The sequence below is a fragment of the Lonchura striata genome, chromosome 21, assembly GCF_050655825.1.
Source record: "Lonchura striata isolate lonStrDom1 chromosome 21, ASM5065582v1, whole genome shotgun sequence".
NCBI classification, from domain to species: Eukaryota; Metazoa; Chordata; class Aves; order Passeriformes; family Estrildidae; genus Lonchura; species Lonchura striata.
The window spans coordinates 628,502-650,442 of NC_140723.1; the positions used below are offsets into that span (position 1 = coordinate 628,502).

Below are 21,941 nucleotides of genomic sequence, written 5' to 3' on the forward strand. Positions count from 1 at the left end.
CAGAGCACCCCAGGACACCGAAACTGAGCCCAGCACGGCACAGAGCCCCCAGAGCACCCCTGGAGCACCCCAGGACACCGAAACTGAGCCCAGCACGGCACAGAGCCCCCAGAGCACCCCCAGAGCACCCCCAGAGCACCCCAGGACACCGAAACTGAGCCCAGCACGGCACAGAGCCCCAGGAGCACCCCCAGAGCACCCCAGGACACCGAAACTGAGCCAGCACGGCACAGAGCCCCCAGAGCACCCCAGGAGCTGAACCATGAGGAGCTGATCCCCAGGAGCTGATCCACAAGGAGCTGATCCACGAGGAGCTGGCACTCGGGGAAATCCTGGGGAATGTCCCAGGCACAGCCAAAAGCTCAGAACTCCCATGAATTCCCTTAAATCCCACGGATTTTCTGCTCCAAGGGACACGGCTCTGGATGGACTTCCCAGCCCTTCCCACACAATTCCCATTTATCCCACAGCTCTGGATGGACACTCCAGCCCTTCCCACACAATTCCATTTATCCCACAGCTCTGGATGGACACTCCAGCCCTTCCCACACAATTCCCATTTATCCCACAGCTCTGGATGGACACTCCAGCCCTTCCCACACAATTCCTGAACATCCCACAGCTCTGGATGGACACTCCAGCCCTTCCCACACAATTCCTGAACATCCCACAGCTCTGGATGGACATCCCAGCCCTTCCCACACAATTCCTGAACATCCCACAGCTCTGGATGGACACTCCAGCCCTTCCCACACAATTCCATTTATCCCACAGCTCTGGATGGACACTCCAGCCCTTCCCACACAATTCCTGAACATCCCACAGCTCTGGATGGACACTCCAGCCCTTCCCACACAATTCCTGAACATCCCACAGCTCTGGATGAACACTCCAGCCCTTCCCACACAATTCCCATTTATCCCACAGCTCTGGATGGACACTCCAGCCCTTCCCACACAATTCCATTTATCCCACGGCTCTGGATGGACACTCCAGCCCTTCCCACACAATCCCCTCCTTTCAGGCCCTGCAGAAATTCCCCCAGCTTTGCTTTTCCCCTTCACGGAGCTGTGGGGCAGCTGTGAGCACCAGGAGAGGGAGCAGAAGTTTGTTTTAGCACAGATTAAACACAACAAAACCCGAAAGGAGAGCGGGAGGCTCCGATCCAAGGTCGGTGGAACATTTCCCGGGCAGGAGGAGCAGGAATCTTCCTGGGAAGGGTGGGAGGATGGAGCTGGACTGCAACAAAGATTCCTGTCCTGGTTTGAAGCTGCAATTGTGTTTCCTGGGGGTGGGAGACTCCTCAGTGACTCCTCAGTCCCTTGATGAACCAAGAACTGATTATCTCAAAAGCAGCAACTTCATCAAGAATTTAAAATTGTCTCACTTGTTTTAGTAGAAATTAAGGAATTCTGGGATTGGGAGCTCGAGATTTTGGGATTGGAGCTGAGATTTTGGGATCAGGACCTTGAGATTTTGGGATTGGAGCTTGTGGTTTTGGGATGGGAGCTGAGATTTGGGATTGGAGCTGAGATTTTGGGATTGGAGCTCAAGGTTTTGGGATTGGAGCTGAGATTTTGGGATTGGAGCTGAGATGATTTTGGGATCGGAGCTGAGGTTTTGGGATCAGGAGCTGAGACTTTGGGATCGGAGCTGAGGTTTTGGGATCGGAGCTGAGATGATTTTGGGATTGGAGCTCGGGAGCATCCCCAGAGCCACTGAGGGAGAGGAAGAGGCCGGGGCTGCGCTCCCTCCTCCCTGCCCCAGGATTGGAAGCAGATGTGGAGGAAGTGTCTCATTAGCGGTAATTGCTTCGCCAGGATTTGAGGTTTCCCCTCTGTCACCACCAAAAACACTCCGAGGAGCCGGGACAAGGGGAAAACTCCTCAGGGCAGAGTTTGTGCTGCACAAACGTTTGGGATCGAGGCAGGGAAAGTTTATTCAGCCCGGGCTGGCAGCGGGCTGAGGGATCTGGAAGCATCCCGGAGGATTAAGCTGGAAAAACTCGGCCTAAATCCCACTTTCCTGCCTGGCCGCGGCCAAATGAGGCGTGAAATGGGCTCGGAGGGCAGTCCCTGGCACCGTCCCGGTGAAAAGTCCCGGTGCAAACGGGGAGAACAGGCACGGGACACGCCAGGAGCTCCTTCCCCAAAACTGGGACACGCCAGGAGCTCCTTCCCCAAAACTGGGACACGCCAGGAGCTCCTTTCCTACAGCTGGGACACTCCAGGAGCTCTTTCCCCACATCTGGGACACGCCAGGAGCTCTTTTCCCACAGCTGGGACACTCCAAGAACTTCTCCCTCACATCTGGGACACTCCAGGAACTTCTCCCTCACAGCTGGAACACTCCAGGAACTTCTGCCTCACAGCTGGGACACTCCAGGAGCTCCTTCCCCATTTTGGGGCTGCTCCAGGGGCTCCAGGTGTCCCCTGGCCCCAGCACGGGCTGTGTCCCTGTCCCTGTCCCCTGTCCCCATCCGTGTCCCTGTTCCCTCGCTGGCTCTCACAAAGCCGTCTCTGTTTGCCATCTCTGTTTGCCGTCTCTCTCTGTGTTTGCCGTGTCTCTCTCTCTCTGTCTCTCTCTCTCTCTCTGTCTCTCTCTTTCTCTCTCTCTCTCTCCCTGTTTGCCGTTCTGCTCCGGGCCCTCTGCCAGGGCCGGGCTCCTCAGAGCCGCGATTGTGCCGCGGCCGGGCAGCGCTGGGGCACCCGCGGGGGAGAGATCCCGGCCCGGCGTTCCGGCACGGACCCCCGGATCCATCCGGGATCGGCTCCCCGGGGAACTCTGAGCCCACGGGGTCAGAGCCATGGCCTTCAGAGCCCCCAAAACCCTTCCCATGCAGGAACGGGGAATGGATCCCCGACCAGAATGGATCTCTGTTCCAGCACGGACCCCCAGATCCATCCGGGATCGGCTCCCCGGGGAACTCTGAGCCCACGGCATCAGAGCCATGGCCTTCAGAGCCCCAAAAACCCCGACCCAGCATTCCGGCACGGACCCCCCAGTCCATCCGGGATCGGCTCCCCAGGGAATTCTGTGAGCCCACAGGGTGAGAGCCATGGGCTTCAGGGCCCCAAAAACCCTTCCCTTCCCAGGGCAGGAACTGGGAATGGATTCCCGGCCCGGCGTTCCAGCACAGACCCCCACATCCCTCCTGGATCAGCTCCCCAGGGAATTCTGAGCCCACAGGGTCAGAGCCATGGGCTTCAGGGCCCCAAAATCCCTTCCCGGGCAGGAACTGGGAATGGATCCCCAACCCAGCATTCCAGCATGGACACCCCCGGATCCATCCGGGATCGGCTCCCTGGGGAACTCTGAGCCCACAGGGTCAGAGCCGTGGGCTTCAGAGCCCCCAAAACCCTTCCCATGCAGGAACTGGGAATGGATCCCCGACCAGAATGGATCTCTGTTCCAGCACGGACCCCCAGATCCATCCGGGATCGGCTCCCCAGGGAATTCTGAGCCCACAGGGTCAGAGCCATGGGCTTCAGGGCCCCAAAAACCCTTTCCAGGGCAGGAACTGGGAATGGATCCCCGACCAGAATGGATCTCTGTTCCAGCACGGACCCCTGGATCCATCCGGGATCGGCTCCCCAGGGAATTCTGAGCCCACAAGGTCAGAGCCGTGGGCTTCAGGACCCCAAAAACCCTTCCCGGGCAGGAACTGGGAATGGATCCCTGCCCCGGCGTTCCGGCACGGACACCCCCAGATCCCTCCTGCTGCTGGCACAGTTCTGGTGTCGCTAAAACCAAGCGGGATCAGCTCCCACCCGGAATTCTGAGCCCGCATTCCCAGCACGGAGCCTGCCCCGCCCCAGGCAGCGCATCCCGGCTCCCCAAAATCCCTCCTGCCCAGCAGCAGAGCCTTTCCAATTCCCCCCCTTCCCACATGCAAATTCCCTCCGGGAATCCCAGCGGCCTCTCCTTTTCCTGCGCTCTTTACGCCGCTTTAAAGTCGCTTTGCCGCCGTCCTGAATAATTGACGGGAACATGAAAATTTTAAAAGTCTTCCAAGATTCCATTAAAATTCATTCCCTTTCCCTTTGGAGAATTGCCACTGCCAGAGTCCCATGGAGGGCAGCTGCCTCCCTTCCCAGGATTTAACTCCAGAGCGAATTCCCAGGACAGTGGGGTCCTGCAATAACCTAAGGAATAATTATAATAACCAAACAATAATCTAAGGAATAACTGGGGAATAACCTGAGGATTATCCTAAGGAATAGCTGAGGAATAACCTATGGAATAACCTCAGGAATAATCTAAGGAATAACTGAGGAATAACCCCAGGAATAACTGAGAAATAACCCCAGGAATAACTGAGGAATCTCTGCTTCCCAGCCATTCCCAGCCATTCCCAGGCTCGGGTTTCCCAGGCAGCCTGGAGTTAATTAAGTGTCACAGCCCTGGGCAAAGCTCTCCCAATTCACCCCACTTGACCAAGTGACCCTGAGGATTTGGAGCAGGCCCCATAAATCCATAAATCCCAAAGGCACGTGGGCTTTGTTTTCCAGGAGGGAATGACCAGGTTCCCTCTTCCCCTTCCAGCAGCAAGGGGACTCCAGCCTCAGCACCCCGGAGGTGGGAATTTTATACCCAGCAAGGGGGAGAGAGGGATTTTACCCTGTCCCCTCCGTGTGGAACAGGCAGATCCGAGGAATCCCACCCCCACCGAGCTCAGGAATCACACGATCCATCCTTGTGCTCCCTGCCCCAATCTCCGTCCCAAAGAGGAGAGGAATGATGTTCTTACCTAAGGAATAATCCACAATCCATCGGTGGGACACGGGGGCAGCACATGGAAAAAAACACAGGGAAAACAGCTGGATCAGACCGGGGAAAAAATCCTGCTCAAAAATCCTGCTGGGGAGAATCCTCCTGGGGAGAATCCTCCTGGGGAAAAAATCCTGCTCAAAAAATCCTGCTGGGAAAAAAATTCTGCTCAGAAAATCCTCCTGGGGAAAATCCTGCTGGGGAAAAGGCCCTGGCCCTGCCCCAACAGCCCAGCGTGGCTCTGCTGGGTGTGGGCAGGACCCTCACCCCAAAAATGCTGCAGCCCCCTCCCTCTGGAGCAGAGATTCCCCCAAAAAAATTCTCCAGCCCAGCCCCTAGATATTCACCCCAAAAATCACACATTTTCCCCCAGAAATTCACCCCAAAATTCAGCCCCAGAGCAGGGGCTCACCCCAAAATCTGCGGCCCCAGGGGCAGAGGGGCAGCAGGGGTGGGGAAGGGCTCCTGTCCCAAACCACGGAGACTGGGGGGGACTGGGGGGCACTGGGGGCACTGGGGGCACTGGGGGGCACCAGCAGCAGCTGCCCGGGCTCGTGCCAGGGTTGCCAAGGCTGCCGGGCTCTGTTATCCACCAACAGCCTTTGAAGTCAGGGCCCAGGAATGTGCCCGCCGGGGAAGGGGGGAGCAGGTCCCCAAAGCCACCAGAGCTACCCCAGAGTCACCAGAGCCACCCCAGAGTCACCAGAGTCACCCCAGAGTCACCCCAGAGTCACCAGAGCCACCCCAGAGTCACCAGAGCCACCCCAGAGCCACCCCAGGGCCACCCCAGGGCCACCAGAGCCACCCCAGAGTCACCAGAGCCACCCCAGAGCCACCCCAGGGCCACCCCAGGGCCACCCCAGAGCCACCCCAGAGGCACCCCAGAGTCACCCCAGAGTCACCAGAGCCACCCCAGAGCCACCCCAGAGCCACCCCAGGGCCACCAGAGCCACCCCAGGGCCACCCCAGAGCCACCAGAACCACCCCAGAGTCACCCCAGGGCCACCCCAGGGCCACCAGAGCCACCAGAGACACCCGAGACACCCCAGAGCCACCCCAGAGCCACCCCAGAGCCACCCCAGAGCCACCCCAGGGCCACCAGAGTCACCAGGCTCGGCTTGGGAGGGATTGAAATCCCAGCCAGCTCCACCTGCCACTGGCCCAGATTGCTCCAGCCTGGCCTGCTCAGTCTCTGCCCACTTTTTACTCATTTTTTTATCCATTTTAACCCATTTTTTATCCATTTTTTACCCATTTTTAATCTATTTTTACCCATTTTTTATCTATTTTTTACCCACTTTTTATCCATTTTTTACCCATTTTTAATCTATTTTTTACCCATTTTTATCCATTTTTTACCCATTTTTAATCTATTTTTTACCCATTTTTTATCTATTTTTACCCATTTTTAATCTATTTTTTACCCATTTTTTATCTGTTCTCCACCCATTCCAGCCCTCAGATGTGATTCTTTCACCCCGGGATGCATTCCAGAGCTTCTCCAAAGGGTTCCCACGCCTGGAATGTCCCAAAATCCTCCCTGGGGATGGTCCCAGCCTGCTGTGCTGCAGCTGAGCGCTGGAATGGGTGGAGAATTGGTAAAAATGGGTAAAAAATGGGTAAAAAATGGGTAAAAAATGGGTAAAAAAGGCTGCAGCTAATCCACTGCTGCTGCAGGGAATCTGGGCACTTTCCAGGGCTGTGAGGGGAAAATCAGGATTATCCCTGGTGCCCCAATTCCCAGGAATTTGGGGAATTTCCAGGGCTGTGAGGGGAAAATCAGGAATGCCCCACCACCCTCCTAAAGCTCCTCCTCCCTTTCGGGTTCCTCCCTTGCCCAGGCTGGAAAAGCTCCGTAGAAAAGGAGGAGAAAAGTTCCATGGAAAAGGAGGAGCTGGGCAGGAGGGAACCCCAAACCCAAAAACAATTCCAGCAAAAACAATTCCAGCAAAAACAATTCCAGCAAAAACAATTCCAGCAAAAACAATTCCAGCAAAAACAATTCCAGCAAAAACAATTCCAGCTGGGATTTCTGCCTGGGAACTGGGGGCTGCCACAGCAGCGCCGAGGGGATCAGCTGGAGGCAGCGGGAGCTTTGGGATGCAGAGTTTAAAGGGAATTTGGCAGGAATGCTCGATCTGGAGCAGGGCAAACCCCTCCCAAACCTCCCGGCAGCTTTTATCCATCACTCCCAAGTGGAAGGATCCTGTTGTGACAGGACATGAAACCCGGAGAGAGTCCCAAAAAATGCTGCATCCCACTCCAGCAGCAGGGAAATTCCAGCTCCTTTTCCCTTCCCTGAGCAAACCCCGGGGAAGCAGAGCAGGAACCTGGGTCCATCTGTCCAGGGAAGGAAAAAGAAGGCAGCAGGTCTGGGATGTGTCCCTGATCAAAGCAGCTCTGGGCTAAAACACAGCCCTGCACCAAAAAAGCATCTCTGGACCCAAAAACCAGCCCTGGACCCCAAAAGAGCTCTGGACCTAAAAACCAGCTGTGGACTCAAAAACAGCCCAGGACACAAAAACCAGACCTGGGCACAAAAACCAGCCCTGGACCCAAAATCGAGCTCTGGACCCAAAATCCAGCTCTGGACACAAAAACCAGACCTGGATCCAAAATCAGCCCTGGACCCAAAATCCAGCTCTGGACACAAAATCCAGCTCTGGACCCAAAAACCAGGCCTGGGCACAAAAAACCAGGCCTAGGCACAAAACAGCTGTGGACCCAAAATTGAGCTTTGGACCCCAAAACCAGCTCTGGACTCAAAATCCAGCTCTGGACACAAAATCCAGCTCTGGACACAAAAACCAGACCTGGACCCAAAATCAGCCCTGGACCCAAAATCCAGCTGTGGACACAAAATCCAGCTCTGGACACAAAATCCAGGCCTGGGCACAAAAACCAGGCCTGGGCACAAAACATTTGTGGACCCAAAATTGAGCTTTGGACCCCAAAAACAGCTCTGGACCCAAAAAGAAGGACACAAAACCAACTCTGGACACAAAAAACAGCTCTGGACCCCAATAAACAGATCTGGACCCAAACCAGCTCTGGACCCCAATAAACAGATCTGGACCCCAATAAACAGATCTGGACCCAGCCCAGCTCTGGACCCAAAACCAGCCCTGGACCCAAAACCAGCCCTGGACCCAAAACCAGCTCTGGACCCAAATAAACAGATCTGGACCCAAAACCAGCTCTGGACCCAAATCCAGCTCTGGACCCCAATAAACAGACCTGGACCCAGCCCAGCTCTGGACCCAAAACCAGCTCTGGACCCAAAACCAGCCCTGGACCCAAAACCAGCCCTGGACCCAAAATCAGGACCCAAAACCAGCTCTGCACCCAAAATCAGCCCTGGACCCGGCCCAGCCCCTGCGCTTCCTGCGGAAGGGGCTGGGAAAATCCAGCCTTTGATGCTCCGAGCGGCTCCAGAGCGGAGCTGGGCCTCGGGAGATAAAAACACCAAAGGAGCCTCGCCACGGGACACATCCGGCCCACGGCCGGGAGAGAATTCCATCGCCATGGAGCCACGGAAAACCCAGGCACGGCCGCTTCCCGCGCCCAGCACGGCCACGAGGCTGGGAAAATCCTCCCGGAAAAGCTGCTCCGGGCAGGGCAGGAGCCTGCCAGCATCCCCCGCACCCCTGGGTGAGCTCTGGCATTCCCTGGAACCGAGGCACCAGTGATAATCCCAATTTTCCCCTCACAGCCCTGGGAACTGCCCGAATTCCCTGGAATTGAGGCACCAATGATAATCCTGATTTTTCCCCTCACAGCCCTGGGAATTCCCCACATTCCCTGGAATTGAGGCACCAATGATAATCCTGATTTTCCTTTCACAGCCCTGGAAAGTGCCCAAATCCCCTGGAGCTCTGGCATTGCCCAAATTCCCGGGAAGAGGTCGGGGCAGGGTGCCAGGGGGAGGCTGCTGTGGATCCCAGGGATGCAGAGCTGGAATTCCAGGCTGGCAGGATTCTGGATCCCATGGATCCAGAGCTGGAATTCCAGGCTGGCAGGGCAGGATCCCATGGATCCAGAGCTGGAATTCCAGGCTGGCAGGGCAGGATCCCAGGGATGCACAGCTGGAATTCCAGGCTGGCAGGATCCTGGATCCCAGGGATGCAGAGCTGGAATTCCAGGCTGGCAGGGCAGGATCCCAGGGATGCACAGCTGGAATTCCAGGCTGGCAGGATCCTGGATCCCAGGGATGCAGAGCTGGAATTCCAGGCTGGCAGGGCAGGATCCCAGGGATGCAGAGCTGGAATTCCAGGCTGGCAGGGCAGGATCCCAGGGATGCAGAGCTGGAATTCCAGGCTGGCAGGGCCACAGGAGCCCTCCCAGCCTCCCACTCCCGATGAAAATTCCACAGGAATTTGCTCAGCACGCCCGGGATGTTTGGCATTTCTGCCACAGGGAGGGAGGGAGGCAGGGAAGGGACCCTGGGTTGGGGGACAGGGATGGGGACAGGGACACAGGGCAGGGCGGCCTCTGCAGCACTTCCAAGAGCGTTTTCCATGGAATCCCTGGGAGGATTCCTTCCTTGCCCTGGCTGAGGCAGCAGGAAGGGGCCCAGGGCTGTCCAGTGCTGGATTTTCCCTCTCCCCTCCTTCCTTCCCCTCTGCCACACTCCCCAGCTGCTGGGAGCGAGGTGCTGACGCTGCTCTCGCTATCTCTGATGGAAAACAGAGCAGGAGGAAGGAAGGGAAAGGGGAAAAAAATCACTTTATTGAGGGAAAACCCACACACAAGTGCTGGAGCTGAGCTCCCAGCCCGGAGCTCGGGAATGGCTCCCGGGGGGCAGGGCAGCTCCTCAGGCCGGGATTTGTTGGTTTTTCCAGGAGCCAGCGGGGCTGGAAGAGACCGCAGAGAGCTCGGGGATGTCTGGGACTGCTTGGAAAAACTCGGAGTGCAGAGTGAGCCACCCAAACACACAGGGTGATCCTAAATCCCCTGGCCAGGAGCTGGCAGATCCTAAATCACCTGGCCAGGAGCTGAGAGATCCTAAATCCCCTGGCCAGGAGCTGAGAGATCCTAAATCACCTGGCCAGGAGCTGAGAGATCCTAAATCCCCTGGCCAGGAGCTGAGAGATCTTAAATCACCTGGCCAGGAGCTGAGAGATCCTAAATCCCCTGGCCAGGAGCTGAGAGATCTTAAATCACCTGGCCAGGAGCTGAGAGATCTTAAATCACCTGGCCAGGAGCTGAGAGATCCTAAATCCCCTGGCCAGGAGCTGAGAGATCCTAAATCCCCTGGCCAGGAGCTGAGAGATCCTAAATCACCTCTCCAGGAGCTGAGAGATCCTAAATCACCTGGCCAGGAGCTGAGAGATCTTAAATCACCTGGCCAGGAGCTGGCAGATCCTAAATCCTCTGGCCAGGAGCTGAGAGATCCTAAATCACCTGGCCAGGAGCTGGCAGCTCCACCCCAAACACACAGAGCAGGGCAGGGTGATCCTAAATCACCTGTGCACGCACCACTGACCCCGAGGGGCTGTGATGGGAGCTCACAGAGCAACGAGACCAACGCCACAAGATCCTAAATCATCATCTGCCCATCGCCCACCGACCCCAAACGCCACCAGCACCCCGAACACACGGACCAGCAACGACACCCCTCAAACACACAGCCCTGCCCATCCAGGGGCTGGGAACCCACAAAAACCACACAAAACCTCACAAAACCCAGAACACCGACAAAAATCCCTCAAAAGCCCCCGATCACCCTCACCTTCCACGCAGTGCTCCACCTCCTCCAGGCTGCGCATCAGCCTGGAGCTGCACTGCCCATCCAGGGGCTGGAAACCCCACAAAACCCCACAAAAACCCCATAAAAACCTCACAAAACCAAAAAAAAAATCATAAAACCCTCAGAACAGCCTCACCTTCCACGCAGTGCTCCACCTCCTCCAGGTTGCGCAGCGTGATGCGCATCAGGCTGGAGTTGAGCATCAGCTCGTTGCGGTGCGCCGGCCAGAGCGCCTGCGGCGCGGGGTTGACGAAGAAGATGCGCGTGTCGCCCGTGGCCACCTGGTTGTCGCAGATCAGCGGGTCCCCGAAGCCCCCGATCACCACCTTGTTGCCCCCGTCCAGCAGGATCTCGTGGGTGACGATGTCCTTGCCCTTCAGGTAGCGCCACACCCGCACCTGGCACGGCGAGGGAGAGGTCACCGGGTGGCTGTGCCCGGGGATCCTGGATGTCCTCCCTGGGATCCCATCTTCCCTCCCAGGGTCCCATTTCCCCTCCCTGAGTCCCATTTTCCCTCTCTGGGCTCCTCTTTTCCCTCCCTGGGCTCCCAAGGTTTGGTGGCCCTGGCAATGATTGGTGGCCCTGGCATTCACAGTTTGGTGGCCTGGCAGATAAGGACTGATGGCTCTGACAAAGTTTGGTGCTCCAGACAAGGTTTGGTGGCCCTGGCAATGATTGGTGGCCCGGACAAGGTTTGGTGGCCCTGGCATTCACGGTTTGGTGCCCTGGCATTCATGGTTTGTGCCCTGGCAGATGAGGACTGGTGGCTCTGACAAAGTTTGGTGGTCCTGACAAGGTTTGGTGGCCCTGGCAAGGTTTGGTGGCCCTGGCATTCACGGTTTGGTGGCCCTGGCAAGGTTTGGCGGCCCTGGCAGGCAGATTGGATCCCCCTGGAGATCAAGGAGCCATTCCCAGTTTCCTGCGGGTGCCCCCGGCTGCCCCCGGACCCGAGGGCTGCTCAGACACAGAGATTCCCCCGGAGATTGGAGATTTCCCCCGGAGATTGGAGATTTCCCCCCGGAGATTGGAGATTCCCCCCCGGAGATTGGAGATTGCCCCCCGGAGATTGGAGATTTCCCCCCGGAGATTGGAGATTCCCCCCGGAGATTCCCCCCGGAGATTGGAGATTCCCCCCGGAGATTGGAGATTCCCCCCGGAGATTTCCCCCGTGCCAAACTCCTCCCTCGGCACCTCCGGCCACGATCCGAGGGCACAGAGTCCAACCCGGGCTGAAACCTGGCTGGGAACGCAAATCCCAGATCCGGGAGCAATCTCGGGGATTTATTTTGGGTTTTTTCGCTGCCCGAGCTGCAGAATTCCAGCCCCGATCGAGGAGAATTCAAAGTTCAGGCTGAGCCTGAGCCAAACTCCTCCAGAGTGTCCCTGGCAGGGCGGGACGGGGCCGGGGCCAGTTCCCGGTGGGCACCGGAGCCACAGGGCAGAGCCAGGCAGGAAAAGGGAATCAATTCCAGCAGGAAAACAGGAAAAGGGAATCAATTCAGCCAGGAAAAGGGAATCAATTCCAGCAGGAGAAGGAAATCAATTCCAGCAGGAAAAGGGAATCAATTCCAGCAGGAAAAGGGAATCAATTCCAGCAGGAAAAGGGAATTGGAAAACTAGAATTGTAAGACTAGAATTTTGTGAAACTAGAATCGCGAAAATACATTCTTACAAAAACAGAATTTTATAAAAATAGAGTTTTATAAAAATAGAATTTTATCCCAGGTGGGATTTCCACAGGGGTAGGAGTCTCTGCCGACCCCAAAACCACTCCAGGACTCCCTGGAGCAGCCGGGCAGAGCCTCCCTGCCCCCAGAGAACCGCGGCACCCCCGGGCACAGGAACCGCCCGGGCCAGCCCCGGTGAGCCCGGGGAAGGTGTGCAGGAGTGCGGGGCACAGCCCTGCTCTGCGCAGCCCGGCAGCCTCGGGAGCGGCTCCCGGAGCCTCGGGAGCGGCTCCCGGAGCCCCGGAGCGGCTCCCGCAACCTCGGGAGCGGCTCCCGGAGCCCCGGAGCGACTCCCGCAGCCTCGGAGCGGCTCCCGCAGCCCCCGAGCGGCTCCCGCAGCCCCCGGAGCGGCTCCCGCAGCCCCGGAGCGGCTCCCGCAGCCCCCGGAGCGGCTCCCGCAGCCCCGGAGCGGCTCCCGCAGCCCCCGGAGCGGCTCCCGCAGCCCCCGGAGCGGCTCCCGCAGCCCCCGGAGCGGCTCCCGCAACCTCGGGAGCGGCTCCCGCAACCTCGGGAGCGGCTCCCGCAACCTCGGGAGCGGCTCCCGCAGCCCCGGAGCGGCTCCCGCAGCCCCCGGAGCGGCTCCCGCAGCCCCGGAGCGGCTCCCGCAGCCTCGGGAGCGGCTCCCGCAGCCTCGGAGCGGCTCTCTCCCATCCCCGGCCGCTCTCCTCTCCCCTCCCGGCCGCTCTCCTCTCCCCTCCCGGCCGCTGTCTCCCATCCCGGCCGCTCTCCTCTCCCATCCCCGGCCGCTCTCCTCTCCCTTCCCCGGCCGCTCTCTCCCCTCCCGGCCGCTCCATCCCCGCAGTCAAGCCCAGGCACCTTCCCCGGCCCCACCTCCTCCCGCCCCAGGGCAGGTGAGCCGCCGCGCAGGGCGAGAACCCAGCCAGACAAAGGAGGAAGAATGCGGGGGGTGGGGATAAAAACCACCTTTTCCAGCAGCAGAAAGCGCAGCCCGGGGCTGGCTCCTCGTGCGGGGCATTTGCACAGCTCGGGGTTTGGGTTTTTTGGGTTTTTTTAAGGTGGGAAAACTGAATTCTGTGAATTCTGCTCTGCAGCAGATGGGGATTGGCGTTAATTGGCGTGAATTGGCGTGGCTGCCAGGAACATCAGAGTCCAGCGGGCTCCTCCCACCCTGATGAATGGATGGATGCGCAGGGCGCCCGAGCCCCGGCAATTACCTGCGGGGCAGCCCATTCATCAGCGCGGCGCAATTAAGACTTTGTCACGGCTGACTCACCGGCGGCAGAAAAGGAAGGGAGACGGAGAAAAAAATCTGGGCTGGGACCTGTTGGGAGGAGGACCCTGCCCTGGAGCGCTCTGTTTTTCCAAGCAGAGCAGAAAACGCTGGGTTTCAGAGGGGTTTGAAAGCTCCGCGGACGCACAGGAGGAGCGGCCACAACTTTATCCAGGCGCGGGTGTGTTTTATAGGCAGGGGGAAAACTAAAAACCCCAGAAATAAAAGGATTTCCCGACGTGCCAGGGAGATGCGTGCCCTAATAGGGAAAGGGACCACCTGTAAAGGAACATTCCTGCCAGGAGTTAGCGCCAGTTTTGGTTTTGTAAAGCCAGCGGAGAAGTTGGAGCAAAGTCCCCTCTGGAGGAGCTGTCACTCGGGATGGGAAGCGCTGAAAGGGGTCACCAGGAAATTTTGGGAGATAAAAGCCAGGATCAGCTCTGCTTCCACAATTTTTGGGAATTTTGGGAGGTAAAAGCCAGGATCAGCTCTGCTTCCAACCCTATCCTCTCCCCTTTCTCTCTCTCTCTCTCTCTCTCTGTGCCTTTTCCCTGCCCCTTCCCCAGTACTCGGCAATTCCTAAAAAAACCCCCAAAATCTGTGCTCCATTGTCCGGACCGGGATGCACAGCCTTTCCCACACCCGCAGAACCTGGATTTCTCCTACAAACAGCAGCTGCCTTCCCAAACACCGGGACGGCCCAGAAAAAGGCACTTCAGGGGGCCAGAGCAGGAAGGGACAATGCCAGCAGCAGCAGCAGCTTTGTGCAAAGACAGAAAAAGCACTCGGGAATGTCAAACCCCTTGGAAAAAGGGCTCAGCAGCCACTTTTCGGGAATTCCGTCAGCCTGCTCCTCCTTCCCCCAGCTCGCCCGGCAGCACAGGCACGGCTGGCAGCTATTTCGGGGTGTTTATCTAACATTAACTTCACATTTCTCCCGCTGCTTATCTGCCTCTATCGAAGGGTTCGGAGCCGAGCTGGGAAGAACAATGCCCCGGAGCACGGAATTCTCGGATCCCCACGTGCCCGCTGCTCCCGGACCACCCAGCTCCAGCAAAACTCGGGATTTTGGGTGTGGGAGCTCCCCACATCGCCTCTCCTCTGCAGATAAGGCAGAGCCTGGCAGGAGATAACGGCGGGGTCTGGGGAGCAGCAGGGCAGGAACAGAAGGATTTGGGGCAGGAATTTCCTCAGCACAAGATCCTGGATTTCTTCCCAGCTCCCCCAGGGGCCGTGCGAGGCCAGCAGGAGCCGGGGGTCAGGTTTAATCCCGAACTGCTGCTGGAATTTAGGTTAAAAACAGAACACAACAAAACAAAATAAACTGCAGGCATGGCAAATGCACACGATTCCCATTCCAAGACTTTGGGAGAGCTGAGGAGGGCAATGAGCCAAGAGCTGCTGCAGAGCCGCACATCCCCAAGTCACTGCAGTGACGGGAAATTTATCTGCTCCCAGGTCCTTGGGACATCCCAAATCCCATCCCAAAGCCGTTTTTCCCGGCAGACACCACAAATGACGCAGGACGGACTGATGGGCAGGGAAAGGGACAGGGAGCTGCTGTCCTGTGAAAATTCCTGAATGTCACAGCGCTGCCATACCGCCATGGGATGGGATGGGATGAAAGCTCTCCTGCTTTCACTTTCACACGACTCCAAAACTGGAATGATCTCTCAGGCCTTTCTGTGCCCTTTCAGGAACAGGCAGGAGCAAAATCCCAAACTCCAGAGCAAGCAGCACAAACCTCTCCTGGGCACTGCTCAGGGAAAGGCCGGGAAGCGATTCCCTTCCCAGGGTAAGGAATTCAGATTGTGCTTCACGGAAAGCCACCCCGGGCAGCCCCATCCCACTGCTGGCTGCTCCAGCTGGGGCTGGACTGCACCTTGCAAAGGCAGAGCTGCTTTTCCTATCCCAGCTTTTCCCCCATCCCAGCTTTTCCCCCACCCCAGCTTTTCCCCCACCCCAGCTTTTCCCTGCCCAGAGTCCTGCCCTGCTGCTGCAGGATGATTTTCTGCCAGGCAGACACCTCGCTGGGAGTCCGCAGTGGGAGAAAAGCGATTTATTTCTCACCCTGCCACCTCTGCCTGGCCACCAGCGCCACTGGGCCACCTCCCGTGGCCACCTCGCGCCGGCCTCAGGTGGCCACATCCATCCGTGCCCCACAGGCTCATTAATGCTCGGCGGAGCACCCAGGATGTGCCAGACACTGCGAACAGACGGGCCCGGGGGGGCTGCGAGCTGCAGATGGGTCGGGGGGCGCTGGGAGCGGGCAGGGGCCGGGGGGATGCGCCAGAAACTTCACCAAAACCAGCGTCGCCCCCGGCGCTGCTCGGCACCAAGCAGGATTTTTAGCAGGAAAAGGGGGAGGCGGAGAGGAGGAAAAGGCGAGGGAAGAGCGTGTCCTTGCAAGCGGGATTCCTGCCCCGGCAAGGGTTAAGGCATCCGGCGCGTTTTCTGTCAAGCGGGCGGATGGGATTTCAGGTTGCTCGGGACTTCAGCGTCTCTCCCGCTTCGGGGGGAGATAAAAAAACCCCCCAGAGCCCGAGGCCAGGTCGGTGGTTAAACAATAGCCCGGGCCGCAGGAACTCGAGATGCTGCTCAAGTCAACAGCGGAGGCTCCCAGCACCTTCCCGGCAGCGAAGTTGGGAGGCAGCTCCGCATCACGCCAAAGCCCGGGAGGGAAATGCCCATAAAAAGCAACCTCTGGAGATTCCTCCCCCCGCTCTGCCGGCCACACCGCAGCTGGAGCCTCCCGCACCCCCAAAAAGCCCCGATCCCCCCGGGGAGGGGGCGGCGGGTGCCAGCTTTACCTTGCACGAGTAGGTGTGGTGCACCGGGTCCACGTTCATGATCTCCTCCACCGTGCCCGTGAGCACCACGTTGGCCTCCTCCTCCCGCCGCTCCAGCTCCCGCTCGGGGCAGCTGGCGCAGGCCGGCGGCAGTGCCAGTGCCAGTGCCAGCGCCAGTGCCAGTGCCAGCAGCAGCCGTGCCCGGCCGGCGCCCGCCCGCCGTGCGCCCATGCCGGTGCCGCCGGTGCCGGTGCCGGTGCCGGTGCCGGTGCCCGCTCGGTGCCGCTCACCCCGGCAGACAAAGCGGCCCCGCTCCTACGGCAGCGCTGGCGCAGCCGAAAGAGCCACTTTTGTTCCAGGAGGTGAAAAGGAGGAAAGAAAGAGAGCAGGGAGGGAGGGAGGGAGGGAGCGAGGGGAGGGGAGAAGGGAGGAAAATCCCAGGAGGAGGAGGAGGAGATCGGGAGGGCGGCGAGCCGCGCTCGGCGCTCTCTGCCCGGGAAGAAAGAGCGCAGATTTGCATGCAATCTGAATTTCTGATAAGGAGGGAGCGGGGTGAAGGGGGAGAGCAGGGAGGGAGGCAGGGAGGCAGGCAGGGAGGCCGCCCGCCCTGCTGGCAGCGCTCGGTGCGAACGCCGCCCCGGGAAAGGAGCCGCGGTTAATGGATAATCAGCGCCGCGACGTGAGGAGACTTTTAAAGGTGTAGGGACCCAGCCGGGCCCGCCACCCCCTCGCCGGCAGTGGCAGCTGTCCCCAGCCCTGTCCCGGGGTGTCCCCTGCCCCATCCTGAACCCCCGAGATGCCCAAAGGGGGGCTTGTCCCTCCCTGTCACCCCCTGAGTGGCAGCTGTCCCCAGCCCTGTCCCCTCCATCCCACACCCCCGAGATGCCCAAAGGAGGGTTTGTCCCTCCCTGTCACCCCCACTCTGAGTGGCAGCTGTCCCCAGCCCTGTCCCCTCCATCCTGAACCCCCGAGATGCCCAAAGGGGGGCTTGTCCCTCCCTGTCACCCCCACTCTGAGTGGCAGCTGTCCCCAGCCCTGTCCCGGGGTGTCCCCTGCCCCATCCTGAGCCCCCGAGGTGCCCAAAGGAGGGTTTGTCCCTCCCTGTCACCCCCTGAGTGGCAGCTGTCCCCAGCCCTGTCCCGGGGTGTCCCCTGCCCCATCCTGAATCCCCGAGGTGCCCAAAGGAGGGTTTGTCCCTCCCTGTCACCCCCCATTCTGAATGGCAGCTGTCCCCAGCCCTGTCCCCTCCATCCCGCAGCCCCGAGGTGCTCAAAGGGGGCTGACACCCCGGCATTTCCCTCCCTGTCACCCCCAGTTCCACCCCAAGGATGCTCCCAGGTTTTCCTCACGGGGAAACTGAGGCAGGGCTGGTCCTGCCCCGCAGGGACCCCCCGGATCCATCCCTGGGCACAGGGGTGACCCGCACTGGGGACATCGCTGTGACCCGTGACAGAGCCACCCGTGGAACCATGGAATGATTAGAAAAGAACTTTAAAATCATCTCATCCCACCCTTTCCCCGTGGCCCGGCTCCCCTGGGGGGCTGCAGGGCGATTTTCCCACTTGTCCCGAGCAATTAGGGCACAGAGAAAATGAAAAGTTAAGTGGCACCGGGGGAGGGATGTTGTTTCTGCCCTCCATAAATCAGCCCCCAGAGGCGCTTTACGAGGCTTGATGGCCCTAAAAAAAATCCCCTCTGTTTCACTTGATGGCCCTAAAAAAAAATCCCCTCTGTTTCACTTGATAGCCCTAAAAGAATCTCCTGGTGTGACCCAGCTCCTGATCCCAGGGTGAAGGTGAAGCACCTGCCAGCCCAGGATGTGACACACGAGGTGTCCCCACGTCCTCCGGTGAAGAACAAGGGCAGCATCCTGCCCTGTGTGCTCCTGTCCTTCCCTAAATTCTCGAATCATTCGTTCCCTAAATCCCGAGCGCTCCGTGCTGCTTGCCCCTGTGGGTGTCACACTCCTTTTCCACCCCGTCTCTCGTTTATTTAATATGTGGAAATAAATGAGTCTTGCTGAGTGTTGCATAGTTTGTCCCTGAAGAGGATGGAGCGCCAGAGATCCCGTAAATCTGCCTGGAAATATCCCAGATCCTGTGGGGTTTGCAGGGAAAGCACCTTGGACATTTTCTGTCTTAACCCAGCCATTCCCACAGTGCAGCGCCGTGGCTTCTCCCAGTTCTGTTTCCACCCAAAACTTCCATTTCTCCCTTGGAAATCTGAATTTCCCAGCTCAGCACCGAGGGAAGGTGCTGATCCAAAGCAGGCAGGGTTTTATCACCTCAGGGAGAAAATCTTTATCAAAAAAGGCTTCATTTCCCCCAAAAAAGTGGCCCAGAGCCTGCTCAGGCCTGCAGGAAACCTCTTAAGGAATAAATTCCAAACCTGCCAGATTTTCCTGCACTGTAAAACCCCCCAAAAATTGCAGGATGAAGTGACCCAAAGAAAATTCTCATTTTCTCACCAAAAACATCCCCAAAACCATGGACTTTTGGCTGAGGGGCACTGGGAGGCCTCCATCCCTCAAAGCCAAGGCCAGGCCCCACAGGCCTCACATCCCAGAGCTCTTTCCACTCAAAAATTCCCCCAAAAAGTTCCAGGATGAAGTGACCTGGAGAAAATCCACGTCATCCCACTTTCTTACCAAAAAGCCTGCCTAAAAAACCCCTGGATTTTTGGCTGAGGGGCACTGGGAAGCCTCAATCCCTCAAATCCAGGCCCAGGCCCCACAGCTCCTCAGAGTGGAGCTCCATGACTCCATCCCTGTGTTTATAATCTCCAGCAATCAGCTAAAAATATTTCAGCGTCCTGGCAGCTGATTTTTTTTTGAATCCTGCTGTTTTAATAATTAATTTTTATTGTATTCCTCGAGCACTGCTGGAGTGGAAACACCAGGAAGAAGCTGAGCTCGAAGGAACCAGCTGGGACTCCCTGCTCCAGAAACTCAGAGAGCAGGAGAGGAGAGGAATTATTTCTGCTGGATTTGGACAATTTTCTGGGTTTGAGTTGTTTCTCCTTTTAGCCCCACCCCTCCATCTGCTTTCAGAGCTGGCATGTGAGGAGAAAAATGGATTTCACAGCTTTTGTTTTTTGATGTTTTTGCCCCCAATCTGGTGTGGTTTGACTGGAATTTTTTGGCCTTGAGGGTTTTTTTTTGGTGAGGAGCTCGATCTGCTTGTGGGGTTTTCATGGGATTCAGAGGACAAGGAATTTCCAAAAGGCAGGAGAAGAAGAAAATCACCTTTTTCAGGGCCAGTGTGCAGGTAGCAGCACATTCCCACAGGGAATTGCTGAGCCTCAAGCTGATAAAAGGAGAAACAGGCAAAAAAACCCTGGGATGTTTCTGTGGGAAAACCAAGGCAAATTCCTTAGCAAATCAGCGCCCAAAACAAATAAACAGCAGCTCCCAAAAATACACAAAACACCGGGGTTTGTCCTGGCTCTTCCCTGTGAACCTGGGGCTCGGGAAAACTTCTGGGAATGCCTTTGGTTGTGGCTCAGTCTGCTGCTGGGAAATCAAAATATCGGGGAAAACTGCGAGGAATTGGGCAGGGTTTGCTTCCCCACACTTCTGCGTGATTTTGGGTGGGAATTCCAAGGGGTTTTTTGGAGGGGGGGGGCTAAATGGGGGAGGGAAGGGAGGGCCTGGCACTGCCCACATGTCAGGGCAGGAACCCTTCAGGGTTTGGAGCCAAATATTTGCCTGGAAAGCAAATAAAGGCCCTGGTGAGGAAAACCCAGCCCCAGAGGTGACAGCAGCATCCCCATCCCAGATTTCCAGCATCCCCATCCCGGATTTCCAGCATCCCCATCCCGGATTTCCAGCATCCCCATCCCAGATTTCCAGCATCCCCATCCCTCATTTCCAGCATCCCCATCCCAGATTTCCAGCATCCCCATCCCAGATTTCCAGCATCCCCATCCCTCATTTCCAGCATCCCCATCCCGGATTTCCAGCATCCCCATCCCAGATTTCCAGCATCCCCATCCCTCATTTCCAGCATCCCCATCCCGGATTTCCAGCATCCCCATCCCAGATTTCCAGCATCCCCATCCCGGATTTCCAGCATCCCCATCCCTCATTTCCAGCGTCCCCATCCCTGCTCCATCCCTACAAGCTCCAAAATGGTTTAATGTGATTTTTTTCCCCGCTGTATTTCTCTTTCAAATTTAATCCCTCCCGGTACTCCCTGCCACTGTCCAATTCCTTTTGTGTGCTGTTGGAAATGTCACTCAGGAGCAGCTGGAACAAGCTGCCCCTGGGATGCTCTGGGATAATGAGCCCCAAATTAGTAATTCTGTTAATTAGAATGGGGATAAGGTTTGAGAGCAGCCCCACATTTGGGGGTTTCACCCCACAGCAGCTTCACCTCGGCCACTGCAGCACCCAAGGGGGGTCACTGTCCCTCTGCTGTGCTGGGGGGACAGGAAAACTTTGGCTTTTCCAAAAAAAAAAAAAAGAAATCTAGGAACTCACAGGGAGCTGTCACATCCTGGAGAGAAAAGAAAAAAATTGAGATTTTGATGTTTTCCTGCCCAAATTCCAGAGGAATTCCTGTGTTCAGTGCAAAGGGCACTGGAATTTTGTCCAGGTGGAATTGGATGTCCTCTCATCCCAGCACACAATTCCCTGGCTTGTCCCAGGATTTGATGTGGGAGCCATGGATGCAGAGATGAGGAATATCTGGAGTAGGACACCAAAAACCTTTCCTGCTTTAAATTCACATCCTGGAGAAAAAAAAAAAAAAAAGAATTCAGCATTTTCCTCCCCGGCTTGGGCCGACAGCCTTGAACTGGGTTAAACCTGGGTTACAATGGGTTAAAAATCCCCACTGATCTCCTGCAGCGCCTGGGATCCAGGCAGGAAAAGCTGGGAATTGTGCTGAATGGGCCCAAATCCTCTGGGCTGCAGAGAAAACCCCAAAACAGCTCTAGTGACAGCCTGGGAGGAATTCCGCCTGGAATGGGATCGAGGGCTGCGGTCACACCCGGATTTTGGGAATTTTTAGCCCCAGATCCTGGGGCTCGGAGCCCCCCACACCCCTCAGGTGTTTCTGGGCCGGGTTTAGCTGCCCTGAGCCTCTGGCAGGGTTTGACCTGACCCGGCCCAGGGCAAAAGGAGAGAAGCAGAAGGAAAACCCAGAGTGAACCTGAGGGCAAACCCCAGGATCAAAGCCCATCCTCAAAAACGCCTGGGGGGCTGCTGGAATTCCTCCTGCTGGAATTCCTCCTGCTGGAATTCCTCCTGCTGGAATTCTGTGCGGCCTCCCTAATGTGGATTGATGGCCTCAATCCGCTCTCCCTGCAGGAAAAAGAGAGCCCTGGCCCCTGGTATCCATTTTTCCTTGCAGAAATCCCAATCTGAGGAGATTTTCCTGGTATCCATTTTTCCTCGCAGAAATCCCAATCTGAGGGGATTTCCCTGTGCCACATCCAGGAGAAAACGTCTCCATCCATCCCCCCGCGCGAGGCAGCCGCAGAGGGAAGCGTTCCCACCCGATTCCTCCCGGCCCTGGATTGATTACAGCCGAGCCAGGATTAATTGGGCAAAGTAAAAAATGCTTCTCTGGGTGATCAATCTTCCCCCGGTCCCTCACCTTGTCATCCGCTAATAACCGGGAAATCAAAATTCCCCTCCCGGCTGCCTCGTGCCTGCAAATGGATTTCTCTGC

The 21,941-nt window shown here is 57.4% G+C and overlaps 1 protein-coding gene and 1 long non-coding RNA gene across 9 annotated transcripts in view; one reads left to right on the forward strand and one right to left on the reverse strand.

The window, feature by feature from the left end:
* AGRN (agrin) overlaps window positions 1–17,114 on the reverse strand; it is an 83,144-nt gene extending 66,030 nt beyond the window's left edge. For 3 of the 8 annotated variants that reach the window (XM_085558636.1, XM_085558635.1, XM_085558633.1), the window contains exons 1-2: window positions 16,288–17,113; window positions 10,656–10,917 (exon numbers count right to left, since the gene is read on the reverse strand). In XM_085558636.1, the coding sequence (XP_085414762.1) occupies window positions 10,656–10,917; window positions 16,288–16,497 (472 nt within the window). In that variant the 5' untranslated portion in view covers window positions 16,498–17,113. Of the gene's footprint in view, window positions 1–10,501; window positions 10,622–10,655; window positions 10,918–16,287 lie in introns of those variants that run through there. The other 5 variants (XM_085558638.1, XM_085558637.1, XM_085558641.1 and 2 more) reach the window with 3 other exon arrangements.
* LOC116184405 (uncharacterized) lies at window positions 13,126–18,297 on the forward strand. The gene is made up of 2 exons (XR_013341141.2): window positions 13,126–15,272; window positions 18,013–18,297. It is a non-coding gene; the product is annotated as an uncharacterized LOC116184405 (long non-coding RNA).
* The last annotated feature ends 3,644 nt before the right edge of the window (window positions 18,298–21,941 follow it).